The sequence below is a fragment of the Capra hircus genome, chromosome 16 (genome assembly GCF_001704415.2).
Source record: "Capra hircus breed San Clemente chromosome 16, ASM170441v1, whole genome shotgun sequence".
Lineage (NCBI taxonomy): Eukaryota > Metazoa > Chordata > Mammalia > Artiodactyla > Bovidae > Capra > Capra hircus.
In genome coordinates, this window is record NC_030823.1 from 42,408,180 (window position 1) to 42,430,858 (window position 22,679).

The window sequence follows — 22,679 nt, forward strand, 5'->3', positions numbered from 1 at the left end:
CAGACCGCAGTGAAAGGGCTAATGGGAAGATTGTACATAGATCTTACCTGCCTTCTATCTTACTTTTTGTTGTTTATTAAAGTTCCTTTATAAATGGGGGTGGAGAGGGGAGTGGTTTAAAACTCTGGTAATTTCTCATTTCCAGGACTTTTAACCTTGTACTAGGGTATTTCAGTATTACCTGTGCCTCCTACCAGGATAAAAGGGGACTCTCTTGGAGGAGCAGGCAGTCAATTCTGCACCCTGCCCCTCTTCTCCAGTGGTGGAGCCCCCACAACAGGGCTGAAGACCCCAGAGGGCAGGTCTGCCGCTTGCTAGCCATGTTCCACACTCACAGCCAACTCGGGAGGTGCCGAAGGCTCTCACAGGGTCCCTGGGCTTGACTAGGCTGAACCTGGGGAAATACACCCAGGGGCAAGGAAGTTGGTAAACTGTTCTTTAAAACTCTTGCCTTTGGCACTTCCCTGGTGGTCCACTGGTTAAGACTCCGAGCTTCCAATGCAAGGGGAATGGGTTTGTTCTCTGGTCAGGGAACTAAGATCCCACATGTTGTGCGGTGTGGCCAAAATAATATAAACTCTTGCCTTTGGTTCAAACTGGGGATAGTCGTGTCCGACTCTGCGTGATCCTATGGACTGAAGCCCTCCGTGCTCCTCTGTCCATGGGATTCTCCCAGTCAAGAATACTGGAGTGGGTTGCCATTTCCTCCTCCAGGGGATCTTCCCGACACAGGGATCAGACCTGCGTCTTCTGTGTCTCCTGCACTGGCAGGTGGATTCTTTACCACTGAGCTACCTGGGAAAAGGTTTACAGTTTAAAATATTTAGTGTCAGGAAGCTGTATTTATTTTTTTTTAACTTGGCAGCTGGAGAGCTCAGATGATCTAGAAATGAGGAAGGGAGACCAGCTGGGAGGTCTGCCCGGTGCCATCAAGCTGTGACACTTATCTTTCCATCAGAGCAGGATATAACATATTAGAAAACAATTGTTCTTTTAGTTTATCTCTGCGTTTCTAGGCTTATGCTTAACTGAAGTCCTTAGCTACAGTTTACCATACGGTGGACAAAAAAGAGGACACAAACCAAATTTATACTTAAATTAAATACCATGATTTAATTTACTGGCTGCTTAATCCTGTATTCTCTTAAGTTAAAAAAACAAACAAACACAAACACCAACCAAAAGTAGTTATAATTAACTGTTAACGTTAATGAATTTACACCTTCCAGAAAGCATGAATCCAAAAGGAAATGTCCAACAGGTGATGTGAGCCAAGTATTCTATGGCTTTCCTGTTTCGGTCTCAAACATTCTACATGTCAATGGAAAAAAAAAATTCTCTAGGGTTTCTCAGTTTTATTCTTCTAGAGCACAGTTTTCTGGCCTGTTACTGAGCATGGTCTTCTAACAGATACACAATTAACTCGTAGGTAGACAACACAATGGCAGTGTTTGGTATCTGCCGGATGAGCTGGGCAAAGAGTCCTCTATAAAAGGCCAGGTAGCCTTCTTCCCGGAAGACCAGCCGAGCAGTCTGGACGAAAGACTTGTACTTGCTGCCCTCCTCCCGGAGCCGCGTCCTGATGACTTCTACGGGAAGAGACACGCATTTCAGGCTATGGGTGAACTGAACTTCCGAAGGGTGCATGGAGAGAAGGCAAAGCACACAGCTTTACACACGTTAATGTGCAACTGTGGCTCTTTGCCACTTCAGCTCCGTTAAGATGGGGCAGCCACACAGACCATGAAGAGTTCTTTTTAGAACATTTTCTAACTCTAGGAATTGGTCAATTGTCCCAAGACTTATTATGTATACTTCTAAGGGGTAAGAGTGCCAAATGACTTCTAAAGGATTAGAAAAATAATAGTTTCATTTGAATGAGACAATTTTAAGACAGTTTATCGTTTTCTACTCTTAAGTAAATGCTGTCACTTCCCTAGAGGCCTAATTTATATTAAATATAGTGAGTGGTATCTCCAACAAGGCTTTCTTCCCATGTACTCTTCAACTTTCACATCCTACTAGGATCCCTCTCCTCTCCATCCAGCTTAAAAAACCACCTCCTCCTTCCTCAGAGTCTTGCCCACCTGGCCCGGCCTCACCCTGGCCCCTGTGGCATGACACCTGGCACTGCCCGTCAAGCAGACTTCAGGGCATGTGACGTGGGAAGTGGCAGAGCCCCTCCCTGAGAGCCCGTGGGGCTGCGCGGTGCCCTGGCACATGACGAGGCCTCAATGGCCTGTTGCAAGTTGGCCGTGTGCAATGCCACAGCTGACCGTGCAGCAGGCGTTGGAAAACAAAACCTGTTTTTCATGGCACAATAAACTGAGCTGGTTTTTTTTTTTTTAAAGTAGTTCAGCAGAACATGAGGTCTATTATGAATTTCTTACAAAATAAACTTACCCAACAAAGTAGCTTTCCTCAGCACTCCATTCAAGGTGGAAGCTGAGATAATTTTTTTTTTTTTAAAAAGCTTGGCTCCCGTATCATTTTTTTTTAATTGAGGAATTTTAAATAAAATCCAGATTTTTTTGTTTCTTTGAAAACATCAGATGTTCCACAACACAGGGCTCACATTCTGCCGAGTGCTGGCCACAATCAGATGGAGCCAAGGAAAGCAGAGCTCCCACCACCCGCGTGACCTGCATGCACGAGATGAAGCCGGCTGTACTGGGACTCAGCTACCTTGCATCACCCGCAGGTACCTGCATCTCCATTTGAACCCCAGAGACCTGGAAGTACTGACACACACCAATGGCCACTGCACCGCGCCAGAAGGCCAGGCAGGACCTACCGTGGGGGTACGCGACACAGGAGGCGCATCCCTTAGAAAGAGCAGCAGCTGCCATAAGTCCAAAAAAATTTGTGGAATTTTTCTCAGTCCCATTTGTAGAAGAGGCTAACGGAGCTTCTTTCAGATACTTCTTTAAACTTTCATAAATAGCAAAACAGATGATGGTTTCCGAAATCCCAGCATACGAGGCAGTTAATCCCCTGTAGAAGCCACGGATGCCTTCCGTCTGGTAAACATAGCGGGCACACTGGAGCGTGTTCATCTGCTTGGAGCCTCGCACTCTGCACAAAGGGGACCAATGACAGGCTGTTACGACACATGCTGAGGAGCCTGCCTGCTGCCCCCGAGTCACAAGGATGATAAAGAGAAAGTACATGGGGAGGCACCATAGTCCTCCTTGGTCTGGGATTGGCTGAGTCCTGTCCACTGTGAGGCCAGGCCCATCAGCTACGTGGGGCCACAGGCGTACAGGATGGCACACGCATCTGTCCCAACTCGCAGACAAGTGCTCAGAGTCTTTGATCTACCTTTGGGAAGAGCTAGATGGAGGGTGTTTACTAAAGAGGAAAATATGACTGTAATAGAATCAAAACCATCCATGTGTCTACACATTTGGTTGGATGGTACAAAGACTAGACTGAAAGAGTTGTGAAGGCAGTAAGACATGGGGAAGCGCTTCAAGTGGAGAGCAAGACGAAATTCCATGAAAAGTACAATTATAATACAAACACGCTTTAAGGAAACACTGAAGGAAAATCCGCCGAGAATCTCACAGGGTGGTGAGTTTAAGTGCTCTTTGTTACCACTGTAGTCTCCAAATGCTGTTATTTTGACTCTTTCTTTTTCGAGTTTACTTATCTGGCTGTGCCAGGTCTTAGTTGCGGCGTGCAGGATCTTTGGTTGTGGCATGTGGGATCTCAGTTCTAGACCACAGATTGAAACCAGAGCCCCTGCATCAGGATCTTGGAGTCTTAGCCACTGGACCACCAGGGAAGTCCCTCCATTATTCCCACATTTGTGAAATTATAAACATGGGAGAAACTATACAATAACTAAAAGGCCTTCAGCTTGGATGCTCCTGCCCCACAACAGGAAGTTTTCATAAACTGCCTGGATACACACAGAATCCCAGGACTGGATAGCGTTCACACTGGGCGCACGTCGGAGACACTCCTGTGGGGGAGCAGATCAATGTACTGGGTTCCCCCACTCCGGCTCCCTACCTGGAATGACCTTTGTAACGCAAATGCAAGCACCCCACTCCCCTGTTTACCATCCTCTCATATGGGGTCTCTCAGTCTTGGCACTACTGAGATTTCTGGGGCTGGACAGTTCTCTGCTGGGGGTGGTCCTATGTGTTGTAGAGTTCTAGCAGTCTCCCTGGTTTCTACCCACTAGATACCACCTAAGCTGTGAGAAACAAATATCCAGACGCTGCCAAACATCCCCTGGGGATAGGGCCCTGGAATCCCTGCTCTAATAGCTCTACACTGCCTCCAAATACAGCCAAGTCCAAGCTCCCGTTCCTCCCCAGGGCTTTTAAGGATGCGGCTTCTCCAGCCTTATCTCCCTGTACCTCTTTCCTTCCCCAGCACATTCACGACACACCCCTTCTGTCTGCTGCTCAGAATGAACAAAGCTTCCCTTGTCTCCAAACTGGCTGCACACCTGAGTCTCTGCCTGAGGCACCTTAACTGCCAGTGCCCACTGGGCTCCTGGGCATAGGGAGACATTCCTGCCACAAGAGCCCCTCCCTGGCTGCTTCCCTGCACATCCCATGCAGACTGCATCAGGGACTCCTCTCCACCCCCTCAGGGTCCTGGAACACCGCTGGCCCCTTCTCCCACCAGCCTGTAATTCTATTTTCTGTGAGGCTGTGAGCTCTGGGAAGGCCGGGCTTGTCTTGTTCTCTGCTGCTTCTGTTGCCACTGGTGCACAGGAAAACATGCAACAAACCCTCGTTGAGGGCTCTGTCAACAGAGCCCCCCCAAACATAGCTTTAAAATGTCCTGAGCACAGGTCATACCAGGCAGATTGTAACAAATAGCACATAAAGAAGGCTCTCAGCTGACCCACGCGTTTACCCCCTGCTAAACAGAAGTGATGTGAGGACACTGTGTGCACACTTGGAGGTAACTGCCTGAGGTTCTAGGAGAGGACTGGTCAGGAGGTCGCAGGACAGGAGGTTCTTGAGGGTTCTATTCCTGGTGAGGAAGGCAGATTCAAGGAGACCGAAGCAAGAGACCACATGACATTTTTTGAAAACTGCCAAGGACCTTGAAGGTTAAGCTGAGGAGTTGGGATTTGACCCTGACAGTAACTGACATTCATTGAAGGCTTCTGAGCAAGATATCTCTTCTAAATGATTAGATCTGGTACATTTTAGAAGGTTCCTTCAGGTAGAACGGACAGGGAATGTCAAAGACCCACTTCAGAGGTTACCCAGGTCATTAGAGAGAAAAACAAGCAAAGGCAGAGCCCACCTTCATTTCTAGGTGGAGCTCTCGCTTGTTCTCTCCCCTCCTTTCTCTACAGGTAGCTTAAGGTTAGACTGCACTAGCTGGAAGTTTCCAGAGCCCCACACACATTTCTAGGCAACCTAGTAACAAAAGGGTACTTAGAATCCTGTCAGAAAACGTTGTTTATCATCATCATCACTGACTTGAAATTACAGTAGTTACTGGGATGTTCCTTGATCTTGTTATTTAATATACTAAAGAAGTATACTAACATATTATAACTTTTAAAAACATTGATAATTGTGTTTCAATAATTGGTTTTCATTGCTTTTAAAAATGTCATTCTAGGGCTTTCCTGGTGGTACAGGAGTTAAGAATTTGCCTGCCAATGCAGCGGACATGGGTTCCATCCCTGGTCCACGAAGATTCCACATGCAACTAAGGGGCAACTAAGCCTTCAAGCCACAACTATTCAGTCTGTGTGCCTAGAGCCCATGCTCCGCAACAAGAGGAGCCACTGTAATGAGACGTCCAAGCACCCCTACTCAGTGCAACTAGAGAAAGCCCACTTACAGCAATGAAGACCCAGTGCAAAAGACAGAAAAAGAATCATTCCAAAAAGTGCCTGTAGGCTTCACTAGAGACTGCCAAAGGAGCCCAGGGCATAAGAGATGTTAAGAATCCCTGGCTACAGTTTTGGGGGAGAAATCCAGGATATTCGAGGGCCTTGGGAGACTAAAATGCCCCTTCTGAGGCTTTGGGCGCTGCTGTTCTGGCACCTTCCCACAAGAGAGGCCATTTAGAGCACAGTTCACAGCACTCTACCTGGGGCAGGGTCTCCCAGGACTACCCTGGGGATCAGGGGCCACACCTGAATGAACTCCTGACATCCCCTTGTGTGTTATTTCTGCTGGCCTCTGTCTCCCCCCTGAGGCTTGGCAGTATAAACCTTAACACAAGAGAAGTTTCTACATATGCTTATATGCAGATAGAACAAAGACAAGGATGGTTAAGGATGCTACAGGTCTCACTCTATAACTGGAACTGGTGGAAGAAAAAAAAACCCCTAAGAATTCAAGTCTTACATTAGGGAAGTAACAAGTAAAAACTTACTTCCGTTCTAGCTGCATCCGGGTTTTAACCATCCATATAGGGTTCATTAAGGAATTCGTGACAAAAGCTGGAAAAAAAAAACAAAACAAAAACAAATAAAAAATGTTATCACTGAACAGATCTAATGCTTATTAAAGCCATGTCTTCCATATGATAAACCTTGAAATCAGGCTTTCAATGGGTTAATAATAAACATGGTAAGAAGCAGTTCCATTTCCACACAACAGATGGAAAATATAGTCCCCTAAAATGTAACATCTATTGGTAATGCTGAACTAAAGTAAATCTCAATTTTCTTGAGCCCTGTCCATGGACAGAGGATCCTGCCTGGAGAGTCGAAAGGGTCACAAAGAGGAAGACACAACTGAGCAACTGAGGATGACTACTGGTCCTTCCAGACTCTAGTTGGTGCTGTTGGTATTCCTGTTAATGTGATTCCTATGGTGGTAAATATGAAACTATTCTAAAACTTAACTGAAAGCATCAGGTCCAGAAATACTTTATTTTAAAGAAATGATCTAATCTGAAAGAATATCTTATATTTAACTTAAAATAGAAGAAACTAAATCTCCATTTACCTGAATCCAAACTTAGACATTTTGATATCTGATTGCTCATTTTAGGAAATCGACATTTTAAGACTGGTCTGCCTATAGGAACCATCTTTAAGTCTTCTCCATCTTAATGTTGTTAATCACTCTACTGCTGCTGCTGCTGCTAAGTCGTTTCAGTCGTGTCCAACTCTTCGCGGACTACAGCCCTCTGCCCATGGGAGTTTCCAGGCAAGTGTACTGGAGTGGGTTGCCATTGTCTTCTCCATCAACCAAAAAAGCAGCAGTATCGTGTATCACTGACTTGACACACAGCAAGTCCTCTGGAATATGTCATCCCTTCCACAGTCTAAATAAATTGATTAGATAATATGATTGGTGCTGTTGGTATTTCTGTTAATGTGATTCCTATGGTGGTTAATATGAAACTATTCTAAAACTCAACTGAAAGCATCAGGTCCAGAAATAATTTGTTTTATATTAGATTTATAGATTTATTAGATATATAGATTTATATTTTAGATTAGATAATTAGATAATATGATAAATTGATTAGATAATATGACCCTAGACATGCTTCAGTTGTGTCCGACTCTTTTCAACCCTATGGACCCTGTCAGGCTCCTCTGTCCATGGGATTCTCCGGGCAAGGATACTGGAGTGGGTTGCCATACCCTTCTCCAGGGCATCTTCCCGGCCCAGAAATCAAACCTGCATCTCTTACGTCTACCTGTACCGGCAAGCAGGTTCTTAACCACTAGTGCTCTGTGGGAAGACCCACACGGATAGTCCACAGATCAACAGGACCTACTGTACAGCATGGGAAACGATACTCAGTATCTTGTAATAGACCATAAGAAACTGAATCACTCTGCTGTATACTTGAAACTAACACAACTTTGTAAATCAACTACACTTGCATTATAAAAAAAGAAAAAAAAAAAGAATGCTACCAGGAAGGAGGGGCAAAACCAATTACAGCAACATTAGCTCCTTGAAACAGCAAATTGAGGATTATTTAAAAAACAAAATTTCCCTTCAGGTCCATTTGATTTACCAACGGTTTCTCTCAGTTAATTTGTCAAAAGTTGCAAAACCGGTACACAGCTTTTAGTTTATGGCTAACTCACTATTGGCTGAGGCAGTGAGGCCCCACACTCCATCCCTTTGACCTCCCTGCCAGCTCCATATCCTGTAAACACCTTTCTTGTGAAGCATCTTTGCTAATGTCATTTTCCATTTGGGATCCAAAAATTATCTGTAACTATTCAGATGGATTCCTAGTACTTTTATTTGGAGGAACAGGAACAAAATGGATACATACAATTTAGAGGTCAGCAGAGGGTGGAAATTTTTCATAAAACGTCAATTTAATTCTCTAAAATACCCATCTATTTAAACAGACATAAAATTTATACTGAAAATGGCATGGCCTTCTCGCAGCAATCTACAACTGACATATTTCTGCCAAGAATTTCCTGGGAGAAAAATCCTGTTGTGAATTTTCTATGGTAGGTGGAATGATTCCCTCAAAACAGAACAGAAATGACACCTGATCTATCACCAACCCTGCTGAACAAACCCCACTACAAGTCCCAAGCCCTCATCACAGAATCCAACTGCTAAGGACAACTGTACACAGGGTATGCTAGACACCTGGGAAGTCACAGAAAAAGCAGCTCAAAGTTTAGAAAATAATGTGATAGAAAGACATGAAAACACATTAATATTCCTTTAAAAGACACATCACACTAACCAACAGCACGCATGAGAACATGTCAATCTTAACATGTCAATCTTAAGGGAGAATAAATGGAAGCAAGTTACAAGCTGTTCTCAAATACTCAGATTTTATCAATTCTAACACAGTTTCAGAAAAATGAGTTCAGGTGCAAAAGAAACAGAGAGCTAATTTTTAACTCCTGGAAAGAGACTTTCTGGCACAACGCATGCTTTAGGGAGCTGAGACATTCAGCACTCACTGGTGTAACACACCTGCAGAACCAGCTGAGAATATGTGCACGATGTTGCTGTTTGGCACGAAGACGCCATTGAACTGCTCTTTGGCTTTGGAGTAGCAAGCGAAGTACACAGCCCTGTCAGAGCAGAGAACACGGTCAGGACATCTTGGGACACTGGCTCCATGCAACCTCTTGATAAATTCAGGAATACGGGGAAGAGGTTAACAGGTAATCACAAGCTTAACCTCATCTGGGCTCAAACCAAAACCTGCTGCAGGCGCCTTGGGGAAGCTCCCTTCTTGTCCCTCCAGAAAGCATGATGATGGAAGTGTCCTAAATAACTGAGGAAGACGAGGTTTTGATAGTATACATATGAAGTCCATTCACATTCTTCATTCTGGATAAATGCCAATCCTCTTAAGCACCAACATATATTGTAACTGTTAAAATTTATAATACATTTCCAACGTGTATCACATGTGTCCTGCCTTACACCACAAGGAGTGTGTCACATGTAATTTGGACTTTTTTCCTGATAACTCGGAACCACAAAGGAAACATGCAGGCTGGCACACGTTTCCATAAAGGGCTCCCTCCACTGATGCACTCCCTACCCCAGAACGGGACCGCTGGAGGGGTGGCAGCCCCTCCCACCCCGCCCCGGCTCTCCAGTCTCCTCTGCCTGTCTGCTTTCCCCTCGTCTGTCTCCTCTCAGATCAGGGCTGAGGAGCAGAGCCTGCTTGTGGTTTTCCCTGCTCTTCACCAGCAATGCCAGGGAAAATGGCATTCTTTTTTTCCAGCTGGCCAATGGATCAATTACAGAATGTATTTTTCAACCTAGGATGCTGACTACTTATCATGGTTGTGTTATGAAACTGTCTTTTTTTTTTTCCTAGGTCCCAACTGTTCTAAATGGGTGTGGTAGCCAAGACTCTATATCAGACTGACGGGCGTTACCAAGTTAAGCACTGTCCACAAGTAGAATGATTCCAGTTCTTCATCAACTACATATATGCAGCATGTCTGTGTTCTCTTAATAATGTGTGCCCCGTATAATCTCACAGGCTAGTACTTCCTGTATTTTCAATAGATTACACACACACAAGCTACGGAACTTCTAAAGGAACAAAAGGGTTTAATAAGAATCTGCATATTTATGATATCCTCAGGAAATCTGTGTATAAACTGGAGCACTGACCTGTAAGAATTCAAGAAGCTTTTAGTCTTCACTTTATATAAAATGACATTCTCATTTTTGTTATAAAGATTCTCCTTAAAGTCTACTGTATATGTCAATTCATATAAGTGTCCTAGCAGTTACACCCAGCTCCCCTTTCCGGAAGGCAACTTCTAGAAGCAGTTTCTTACCTACTTTTCAGAGACACACTGCCCCCACCCCTCCACACGCAGAAACATTCATTCCCTTTCATATCCACGTGTGTATCTTCTGCATCAGTCCTGACCAACAGAACTTCCTGCGGAACTGGAAATGCTCTACGCCTATGGTCCCGTAGGCAGGAGCCACTAGCCACATGTGAATGTTAAGTACCTGAAATGTGGCTGGTGAGACCAAGGAACTTAATTTTTAATCTTAATTAATTCAAGTAGCCCCATGTAACCAGTGGCTATTGTATTGGGACAGTGCAGCTCGATGTATTCAAGTAAACTTTAAAGAAATTAAACCTTGTAACAAAAATGGGGATTTTAAAAAATACATAAAGTAAAACCTAAAAGCCTTTAAAATTCCTTCAGATGAGTGTTTCCAAATGCAAATTTTGATGTGGGTCTGAGATCCTGTCATATAAATCAGCTCTTTGGTGGGTGATGCCACTGCTGCTGACCACACACCACACTTAGGAGGAGCAAACAGAGAAAGTTCTAGGTGATGGGAGCAGAATAATTTTCAACTTAAGAATACAACAACCAACAGCCTTTTTCTAACACACACCCATTGAAAGACATACCAACAGTTAACACTATTTCTATACATCAGATCCATTTAGGATTCTTACACAGAAAAAGAAACTAGTCATCTAGCAGTACTGCCCCTCTGGTTAAGAAAGGACTTGGTATATTACATACTGTATGTTGCGGGCGGGCCGAAAGGTTCAATGCTTACCTTGATGGTGCAACTCCAACCAAATTTGGACCCAAGCCTCTAAAAAGTGACTTTGGTCCCTCCTTCTCCAAGATTGACCTGAATAATAAGAAAAGGTGTATCTTTAAAATCCTTAGGCAAGGGCTATGCAAAATGATAAGGGGTAAATCTTCACATTAGCTCCTTGAATAAAGAACAGAATGTTTACAAACCCCCTGAGGTCTTATCTGATTATACTACAATACAGAATCAGAAGACTGAAGAATACTGCCTTCATTACTACAGTGAAAAAACATGCTTCAAAAGCTCTCTTGTCCACACAGGAGTAATGTTCAAGGTTTGCACAACATATGGGCATTCTTGTAAGGCAAAAAGAGCACCTGACAGGTATCACAGAATCTTTTCCTTACTAGCTGGTATCAAGTCCAAGCCTTGTAAGTGACCCCAAGGTGCACTCTTGTCTGCAAGGCCCAGACTCACTCTCTGGTCACACTGAGGGTCACTAACTCTCTGCTCACCACACTGGACACCTCACTAAAGTATAATGCACATTTCTTTCTTCATGGCATCTGGGGAAGGTCAAAGCACTGTTTCAAATGAAACCTGGCCACACAATGGAGTATCATTTGGTAATAAAAAGGAGAAGACTCTTGAGAGTCCCTTGGACAGCAAAGAGATGAAATCAGTCAATCCTAAAGGAAATCAACCCTGAATATTCATTGGAAGGACTGATGCTGAAGCTCCAATACTTTGGCCACCTGATATGAAGAGCTGACTCACTGGAAAAGACCCTGATGCTGGGAAAGGTTGAGGGTAGGAGCCGAAGGGGTTGACAAGAGGATGAGATGGTTGTAGCATCATCAACTCAATGGACATGAGTTTGAGTAAACTCTGGGAGATAGTGAAGGGCAGGGAAACCTGGCATGCTGCAGTCCATGGGGTTGCAAAGAGTTGGACATGACTGATCGACTGAACAGCAACAAAAAGGAAGAACTGATGACTCATACAAGGATGAAGCTTCAAAAAACATCAGGTTATGTAAAAGCAGACACAAAAGGCCATATGTTGTATGATTTCATTTAGATGAAATAATCAGGAGACAAGTGTATCGATAGAATAGTGGTTGGTTGTCTAGGGCTGTGAGTCTGGGGATGGGGAGTGACTGCAAACAGTGAGGGGATTTTTGTAGTGGGAAGGAAAACATTCTAAAATCAAACTGTTGTCAAGGTTGTACAGAACTCTGTGAACATATTAAAACAGGTGAACTGTGTGCATTTAGTGGGCAATTGTATGGTATGTGAATTACATCGTAAGTACATTTTGAAAAAATTTTTAATTGACTCTATTTTTTCATTTGGCCACACCATTTGGCATGTGGGATCCTAGTTACCGATTAGGGATCAAACTGGTGCCTGCTGCAGTGGAAACACTGGACTGCCAGGGAAGCACTCTGAATTACATCTTACTAAAGCAGTTAAACCAAGAAACCCAGAGACTCACTGAAGAAGTTCTAAAAGATGAAAGAAATATTGGCAGTTTAACAGTTTTCATGGTTTTGCTCTTGTGCTAAATCAATCGCTTAACAAAAGATAAACGATATAACTGGAATACAGACTGTGGATTAGTTATATCAATATTAAATTTCCTAAATTTGAAAACCGAACATTTTCAGATGGTTCAGGGGATAAAAAAAAAGTATGTATATAGAAAACAAACAAATAAATAAATGTGGCAAAATGCTAAACACAAGAGACCTGAGGTAGAGTATAAGCAAGGTATGTGCCCTGTTCCTGTCACTTTTCTTTAAGTTGGAAATCATTTCACAATAAAAAACTTAAAAATGAAAAAGCTATAGGTCATAGGTTATAAAAATACTGAACTCATCCTAACACTCTAAAGGAACTACATGTTTTACTGCATTTTCATACTGGCCAGAACCAAGCCACTTGGTCCTTAACAGAGACATCAGAATTTGGTGTTTTCAACTTTAAATTCTTTACTGTTAACTCTTTCTCAAAACAGGATTCAGTTTAAAACAAAAACAAAAACAAACCATGCTCTCTGGGAAACAAAACTTCTCTCAAATAACCACACCTTGAAGTGACCTACATCTCATAGGATAGTATGTGAAAGCTTTCAAATGCTCAATACATTTAGAATTTCTTCAAGTTTAGGCTCTGTCTGTGGTCCCCACAACTGTTCACTGTACTGCCAGCCCTAGGAGACACTTAAACACAATTAAGGGCGTCTCTGGCTCCAGGAAGCTGGGAGCCATGCATCTATAATGCAGTGAGGAACTGGTGTCCTCAAGTGACTCAGGCCTTTTAAGAGCTGCAAAAAGGCTGTCTCCATAGTGACGCACATTAACAGTGGGCAAAAAGTCAAATCTGTTATATAATTCAAACTTCCAACCTATCTGGATGTTTACAAAACTTTTCTGGAACAATCAAGTGCCTACTATAAATGGTACTCCTCAGCTTCAAAATAAAGCATGTTTAGGGCCCAGACTAAGTTTCCCACAGTCCTATAAGCTTTCATTTAGGAAAGAAATGCAGAAGGAAACTAGGGTCTTGTCTGGAGTGTTTTGTTCTTTTCCCTCTTTTAGATCAGGCTATGCATACCACAGATCAAGTTCCAAGACAAAGTTCTGAGCTGAAGCCATCAGCTTTTAAAATAAAAACTACCTCACCAACATATTACTTTTCACGTTAAAAAGGTACTTGAGAAAACCCTGAAATAGTTTAAAGAACAAGAGTTTTGATTGGAAGAATTTTTTTTTTAAAGATTATGTCCTAAGACTTTTTAAGGCAGATACTTGAATAAACTGATTATGACCCTTTGGAAAATTTAATAGAGAGAGCCTAATTGTGTTAACATCTTGTCTTCAAATAACTATATTCAAAATATAAAGGTAATCAGTGCTCCAATGGAGAATACCTTTTCTCTAATAAATTAACCTGAGACATAAGCATACACTGATTTGTATTTTGAAAAATAAAATTCCTGTAAACAAATTCTGTTGTCTGTTAAGTCTTTAAATGTAGCACTTCCTGGAAGAATAAGATTAAAAATAAGCAGCTTAGTTTTAAATGAATAACCATCTGACTATAGGCCACCAGGCTCCTCTGTCCATGAAATTCTCCAGCAAAGAATACTGGAGTGGGTTGCCATTCCCTTCTCCAGGGGATCCTCCCAACCCAGGGATCGAACCTGGGTCTTCTACACTGCAGGTGGATTCTTCATTGTCTAAGCCACCAGGGAAACCGCCTGATAAACCCAATGGCTTCTAATTGTGAGCAGATGACCTTGGTGGGCTTTGTGGGACAGAGAAAAGGCCTGGATCCCTGCTCTCAGTTCACCACTTCCTAGAAAAAGGGCCTGCTCAGTAGCCCCTCACCACTGCTCTAGCCAGGGGTGATTACAAGAAGAATCAGAAAGCACAGTCCAGTAATCCAGGCGGGTGAGAAAGGTGGTGGGGAACCAAAAAGCAGTCATCTTCTATTAAACTATCCTAAACGACAATGCTGCTTACACTGGTACACTGTCTGATGCAAGTACTGGGTAACATTCTGCTTTCAGAACTTAGTGACAAGAAAGATACGCCTACCCCGAGGAGCATGTGTGCTTTCTCCAGATGAGAGCTATGTAGGGTGACAGCCCTCCTTTTGCCTTCATTACCAGGAAACTCAGCTATAAATCTTATGTTTAAAAAGTACAGGAAGTAGGTATTATGACAGCAGCTAATACTGGCTATTTGCACGGCAGGGGGAGGAGTGGGTGTCAAGCTCTTTATATTCAACATCTTACTGATGCGTCATGTTCTCCTTGTCCTGCATTCTTGCCGTGAGGCAGGCGTCATTCTCATAGATTGGGGACACCTCAGTTGTCAGAACAAATCGAAGTCCCTACCTCTGGGGAACTTCTGTTCTGGGGGGAAGCCCCCGCAGGGAGAGAAAATAAACAATATAAATCAGTACATTACAGTGCACGATGGACAGAGGTAAATGCTGTGGATAAAAACAGAGGAGGATGGATAGAATGTGAAGGAAGGGCCTGGTTTTCAATAGCATGGTCACTGCAAGGCCTTCCTGCAAAGGGGACAGCTGAGAGGCAGCCACGCAGATAATGTCCAGCAGAGAGGCCCTGTTGTGGAATGTTCCAACGTTCTGGTCTTTTAAAGGGCCAGTAAGGAGGCCAGTATAGCCAAAACGGTTTAGGAGGGAGAAATTCAAGGGGGCGAAGTCAAGGAGGTAATAGGAGGGGTCCAGGAGGCCCCATAGGCAGCCTCAGCTTTTACTTGGAGCGAGGGCAAAAGGATCTCCTCTGCTTTGCTGAGAACAGCCTGGGGATGGAGCAGGGCGCAAGGTCTTCCGCCAGGCCAGTTAGGAAGGTGGTTGTCTTGCATGTGGTGTGGGCGCTGTTCATGTGTTTGAAAAGATGGAGAGGTTGTTGGTTTTTTTTTTTTTGGTTTACATTTTAGTAGAAGATGTGTCCTAACACACTTGAACTAGAGAAACATTCCCATTTGTCTTAGGGGCTTGGCCCCAGGACACCCTCGACTTCTGGGTAAGAGGTCCCCAGTTACGGTAAATAAATACATCTACCAGCCATGCAAGATTGGCAAGTATGTAAGAGGAAGTTCACCTTGGATGTTAGCAAAGCTGGCAAATAACCTCAGTTTGACTATGTCCAAAGCCCTTCAAGTTCCTCAGGAGCAAGGCGTCACTGGAGACACTGCTAGTGACTAGACGAACGGGGACGGGTGTCTTCAGAGCCAGTCTCTCTCCTTACTGACAGCAAAGCGCGCCTCCCTTCTCAGTGCCCCACCTTTCTTGGCCTGCCCCTGACCTTCTGCATTTTGTGACTCCACAATCCTTCTCAGCATTCAATTGAAAAAAAAAGATTTGCCTCGAGTCTTGGCTATCAGCGACCTCTTTCTCTAGTTGGGACCTTGCCCTCAGCAGCTGGTGCTGTTGCCCAATTTGGCCTGAGCTTGGATGTACCCTGGTACATGTGTTTGGTGTGGGTGCCTGAATTACCCAGAAGTTGGCTTTACAAACAAAATGTACCTAAAAATAAATTAAGCACTTTCAAATCCATTCTACCTTATCTAAACTGTAACTGAACTCTGCTCCAAATTCAAAGTGTTGTCGTTAAGAAGACAGAGAATCTCCATTTTATTGCATCTTTTTCTAACGCTTCCCCACTAAACATCCACACTGGTACACGGCTGTGTCTCTTGAACCCGCGTTCTCCCAAAGATCAGCTTTAGAGCTCTGAGTGACTCGTGGAGTCAAAGTCAGTCATCATTTTAAAGTTCTCCTTTAAAAGCACAGGGTCCCCAAGCTAAAATGCAGACATTGCCAAGTGCTCTTCTGAATTTCTTATTTTGCCTTAAGCCAAATTCAACTTAAGAATATTCGACAACTTGGTAAGCAAATGAAATATTTTAATACAGTAAAAACAGATAAACTAGGTGGGTAGGCTAGGTATGAAACAAAAATTATAAAGATCAGCTTCTTAAACATATATTGTAGTTTTCCTATAAATGTAAAATTATTTTCAAATAAAAAGTAAAAAATTACAACATTTTGTTTCCATATTACTTCCTCTTAAAATATTCACAACACTTCTCTTGTGCAATTTTAAAATTCATTCTACAAGCCTCAGAGCTTCTCACTAGCACTCAAAAGACTTGGGGCAAGAGCAACACTCTGATGTAACAATTTAAACATGGATTGTTTTGAGTTTGCTCTGTTAGGTTTACTTTAACTGGCTCTGGATGGTGATCACTTGCGTGCCGGGAGCCCTGAGGCCAAGAGAGCAAAGTCAGAGCTAAAGACATTGGTATAGATACCTAGTTCTTAAATTTGGTCACAGCCTCTACAAACAGAATATCCCATCCAATGGGCCGGATAAACACTCTGTGTTGACATTGCGGGGTGCGGGGCGAGGAGGGCAGGTGGCATGAGGCCAGAACCGGGACTGCACTTACTTCAGAACCTGTAAGAGTCCAGGCGTCACTGACGTTTGTCTCACCACCCCAGCTCCACTGATGGTCCCCAGATGAACCTGAGGATAATAGACTGTCCGAAGAGCTAATCTTGAAGACTGCAACCTTGTCTTAATGACTTCTAGTGGACAAGTGAAAATAGCACCAACTGTGCCCCCACACCTGTAAGAAAGGAAACCACAACAGGCTCAGAAAAGCTAGACTGAGCTGTGAATACATGAAATGGGAAATGGAATTTTTCTCTATTAAAAAAAGAAAAAAAAAGGTACCTATGTTCATTTCACAATTAGAGCATACCATTAGGGTGGGACAAACGGAAAGAGCAGCATGGAAACATTAATACGCTAACATATGTAAAACAGATAGCCAGTGGGAATTTGCTGTATGACTCAGGGAATGCAAACCAGGGCTCTGTGACAACCGAGAGGGGTGGGATGGAAAGGCTCAAAAGGGGAGACATATGTATACGTATGGCTGATTCATGTTGATGTATGGCAGAAACCAACACAATACAGTAATTATCCTTCAATTAAAAATAAATTAAAAAAAAAAAAAACTGGTTGAAATCCCAGTAGCTAAAAAGATAACCACAGATAACATGTTAGTACATCCTTCAGGGCTTTTCATTACTGGCTTTTTAACCTCACATCTTTTTCTTCTTATCTAGATATTATGAATGTCTTTCCACGTCAATATATATACACCTACATCACCATCATTTGCAATGGTTGCATCCTATTCCTATCTATCAGTGTGTAATATTAGATGTTCAGGTCGTTTCCAATTTCACTCTCATGCTGCAATCAATATTCTAGAAAATGTATCTTTTCACAGTGAAATAAAAATTATTCAGGTAGTGCTACTATTTTGAAAATCAGTGTTTACTACAAGCCAGATTTTTATTAAAATCTGACTAATTTGGACTCCACTGAAAATCAAACTAAAGCTTACCTTTTAATAATGAAGTCTGTGTGTTTCACTCAGAACTAATCAATTCATCCTCCAGAATTTCATTAGATGCACTGGCTCTGTGGGTCAGAGTTCCCTTAATGATCCTTCACAATTGGTTCATATAAAAATATTACCTGTACTTAAAATTTAAATATTTTCACCTATTTATCCTAATATACAGTACGTCAAGGCTGCGTATTGTCACCCTGCTTATTTAACCCATATGCAAAGTACATCATGTGAAATGCCAGGCTGGGTGAATCACAGGTTGGAATCAAGACTGATGAGAGAAATAACAACAGCCTCAGATATGCAGATGATACTGCTCTAATGGCAGAAAGTGAAAAGGAACTAAGGGCCTCTTGATGAAAGTGAAAGAGGAGAGTAAAAAAGCTGGCTTAAAACTCAAAATTCTGAAAACTAAGAGCATGGCATCTGGTCCCATCACTTCATGGCAAACAGAAGGGGGAAAAGTGGAAACAGCGGCAGACTTTATTTTCTTGGGCTCCAAAATCACTGCAGGGTGACTGCAGCCATGAAATTAAGACACTTGCTCCTTGGAAGAGAGCTATGATGAACCTAGACAGCATATTAAAAAGCAGAGACCTTACTTTACCAACAAAGGTCCATCTAGTCAAAGCTATGGTTTTTCCAGTTGCGTGTGGATGTGAGGGTTGGACCATAAAGAAGGCTGAGAGCAGAATTGATGCTTTTGAACTGTGGTGTTGGAGAAGACTCTTGAGAGTCCCTTGAATAGTCAAGGAGATCCAACTAGTCAACCCTAAAGGAAATCAACCCTAAATATTCATTGGAAGGACTGATGCTAAAGTTCCAATACTTTGGCTACCTGATGTGAAGAGCTGACTCACTGGAAAAGACGCTGATGCTGGGGAAGATTGAGGGCAGGAGGAGCAGGGGGTGACAGAGGATGAGATGGTTGGATGGCATCACTGACTCCACGGACATGAGTTTCAGCAAAGTCCGGGAGACAGTGAAGGACAAGGAGGCCTGGCGTGCTCTAGTCCATGGATTCGCAGAGTCAGACACGACTTAGCAACTGTACAACAATCATGAAATAGCTATTTCTGTCTTTTCTTAAAGAATAATATCCATGAAACTACATGTCTGGTGGGCTGGTTCCAGATAACAATGTCCCAGTACCACCTGAAGCCACTTCTAGACCACCAGTCACAAAGGTTCTTCTCTTTGGAGAAGATCAGAACACTGACGATCAGAACCTGCATCGTATTCATCTTTGTATCCCTGGCATTAAGATTCACAGGTTCACAAACAATATGTGTTTGTCAGGAGAGGAATTACTAAACTGCCCTATAAGGGAGCTAAATGTTTGAAAGTAGCACTTACTGTCTACCTTCTATCACAGGCCGGAAGGCAGGAGCTGTGTACTGTATGTTCTTGCACTTGGTTAGAGCACAGTACTGGCCAAACAGGCGGTTCAATAAAAATGAAACAGCAGAAGCATCTATGATTGGGAAAAACAACAAGAAAGAGGAGGGACAGGCCTTGGCAAACACAGAACCTGAAAGTGAGCTTTCTGAATCAATGCAGGTGTTAAAAATCTGGAAGCGAACCCAGCCCCTCAGCCCCCAGGACAGGCCCTGAGGTAAGGGGTGAAGTCAAGTTCCCAGGAAGCATTTTAAAACCAGGAGCCTATAGTTACATATAGCAAGTAAAATCCTGATAACTACAAGCTAGATAGATGCTATCAACTTAAACTGCACTGCTGCCACTGATGAGTGATTATTTTATGACAAGAATTCAACCCTCCAACAATCCTAGTAAGGTAGGATTGTTTAGCTTCAATTTACCACAAAGAACCTGAATGTCAGAAAAAAAACAATGACATACAGACTAGGGAAGCAGGGAGGAGAGGAAAATAGCCATTTGGAACTATGTAGGTAAGTTCAGTTCAGTTCAGTCGCTCAGTCGTGTCCAACTCTTTGCGACCCCATGAATCGCAGCATGCCAGGCCTCCCTGTTCATCACCATCTCCCGGAGTTCACTCAGACTCGCGTCCATCGAGTCTGTGATGCCATCCAGCCATCTCATCCTCGGTCGTCCCCTTCTCCTCCTGCCCCCAATCCCTCCCAGCAGCAGAGTCTTTTCCAATGAGTCAACTCTTCACATGAGGTGGCCATGTACTGGAGTTTCCGCTTCAGTACCATTCCTTCCAAAGAAATCCCAGGGTTGATCTCCTTCAGAATGGACTGGCTGGATCTCCTTGCAGTCCAAGGGACTCTCAAGAGTCTTCTTCAACACTACAGTTCAAAAGCATCAATTCTTCGGCGCTTAGCCTTCTTCACAGTCCAACTCTGACATCCATACATGACCACAGGAAAAACCATAGCCTTGACTGGACGGACTTTAGTCAGCAAAGTAATGTCTCTGCTTTTGAATATGCTATCTAGGTTGGTCATAACTTTTCTTCCAAGGAGTAAGCATCTTTTAATTTCATGGCTGCAATCACCATCTACAGTGATTTTGGAGCCCCCCAAAATAAAGTCTGACACTGTTTCCACATCTATTTCCCATGAAGTGATGGGACCAGATGCCATGATCTTCATTTTCTGAATGTTGAGCTTTAAGCCAACATTTTCACTCTCCTCTTTCACTTTCATCAAGAGGCTTTTTAGTTCCTCTTTACTTTCTGCCATAAGGGTGGTGTCATCTGCATATCTGAGGTTATTGATATTTCTCCCGGCAATCTTGATTCCAGCTTGTGCTTCTTCCAGTCCAGCGTTTCTCATGATGTACTCTGCATAGACGTTAAATAAGCAGGGTGACAATATACAGCCTTGACGTACTCCTTTTCCTATTTGGAACCAGTCTGTTGTTTCATGTCCACTTCTAACTGTTGCTTCCTGACCTGCATACAGATTTCTCAAGAGGCAGGTCAGGTGGTCTGGTACTCCCATCTCTTTCAGAACTTCCCACAGTTTATTGTGATCCACACAGTCAAAGGTTTTGGCATAGTCAATAAAGCAGAAATAGATGTGTCAGAAGAAATGGAGTAGCCATCATGGTCAACAAAAGAGTCCGAAATGCAGTACTTGGATGCAACCTCAAAAACAACAAAATGATCTCTGTTCGTCTCCAAGGCAAACCACTCAATATCACAGTTATCCAAGTCTATGCCCCAACCAGTAACGCTGAAGAAGCTGAAGTTGAACGGTTTTATGAAGACCTACAAGACCTTTTAGAACTAGCACCCAAAAAAGATGTCCTTTTCATTATAGGGGACTGGAATGCAAAAGTAGGAAGTCAAGAAACACCTGGAGTAACTGGCAAATTTGGCCTTGGAATGTGGAATGAAGCAGGGCAAAGACTAATAGAGTTTTGCCAAGAAAATGCACTGCTCATAGCAAAAACCCTTTTCCAACAACACAAGAGAAGACTCTACACATGGACCTCACCAGATGGTCAACACCAAAATCAGACTGATTATATTCTATGCAGCCAAAGATGGAGAAGCTCTATACAGTCAACAAAAACAAGACCAGGAGCTGACTGTGGCTCAGATCATGAACTCCTTATTGCCAAATTCAGACTTAAATTGAAGAAAGTAGGGAAAACCACTAGACCATTCAGGTATGACTTAAATCAAATCCCTTATGATTATACAGTGGAAGTGAAAAATAGATTTAAGGGCCTAGATCTGATGGATAGAGTGCCTGATGCAGGTAAACTTGCCTTTAAATCATGATGGCAATACCACCCTAAACTGAGCTTTCACTGCCAAGTCCCTGGATTCAATCCCTGGTTTGGGAACTAAGCTCTCACAAACTGTGGCAAAAAAACAAATGTAACAAAAAAAACAACAGAGCTGTCTCTTTACCCAGTGTTTGCTGAACTGTGGCCAAAACCCACTGAACACAAAGCAACCTAGAGGATATCTCAACCAGAACAGGAAGGGAGGATGGCAGGAAGGACTTGACCTGTGCCTGGGACAACTATCATGTAAGCTCCCGATTTTGCAGGGTGGTACCGTCCTGACCTCACAGGGAACCTGGGCCTCGATGAGGTTTATATACTTTCTCAAAGCCACAAGTGCCTAAGTGTCTCAACTGAAAACCAAATCCAGACCCTTTGTCTGCGGAGCCTGTGCTTCCCTCTATACCAAGGTATCCTTTCTGGGAGTATTACAGAAGGACAGGTATTTATATATAGTTTGTTAAAAGCTAGTTCACACTATTTGCAATTTCCAGTTAAGATGGTAAATTGTCAATTAAGACAACTACGACTTATAACTTTAATGTCTTTCAGTATGAAGAAAAAATCCTGAGCCCAACTCAATGTTGGTTGATATAACATGCTCCGAGCACAAAAACATATCTAAAGAAAATGGGATATAATAGCATTTTAAAAAGGGAAAAACAAAACAAAAACAAAAAACCCTTCCAAACCTGTATTGATTCACATAAAATAAATTGCTCTTAATCTATTACAATAAAAACTAGGTAATGACTCCATGTCACTGAAGAAAAAAAAAAAAAACAAAAAAACAGAGCTTGCGGTAAATTCTTGCATCAGTAAGTCAACAAGTTCCAATAAGACACTGGTCAACCACCTCTGCCTTGTCCCCAGGTCAGCCGTGTTTCTTACCTCAGCCAACTGTCGTCTACAGGGATGCCACTGGTCAGAGGACGGCCTGCAGAAGTGCTAAGCAAACACCCGCTGACAGCGAGCTGGTCACCTCCTGGGTGGGGGTGGCAGGCCAC

At 43.0% G+C, this 22,679-nt stretch overlaps 1 protein-coding gene across 1 annotated transcript in view; it reads right to left on the reverse strand.

Moving 5' to 3' along the window:
- Nucleotides 1,087-22,679, reverse strand: part of SLC25A33 (solute carrier family 25 member 33) — a 31,803-nt gene continuing 10,210 nt past the window's right edge. Inside the window, exons 2-7 of the mRNA XM_018060386.1 lie at nt 16,972-17,151; nt 10,998-11,075; nt 8,913-9,013; nt 6,367-6,433; nt 2,795-3,075; nt 1,087-1,589 (exon numbers count right to left, since the gene is read on the reverse strand). Of these exons, the coding sequence (XP_017915875.1) occupies nt 1,387-1,589; nt 2,795-3,075; nt 6,367-6,433; nt 8,913-9,013; nt 10,998-11,075; nt 16,972-17,151 (910 nt within the window). The 3' untranslated portion in view covers nt 1,087-1,386. The remainder of the gene's footprint in view (nt 1,590-2,794; nt 3,076-6,366; nt 6,434-8,912; nt 9,014-10,997; nt 11,076-16,971; nt 17,152-22,679) is intronic.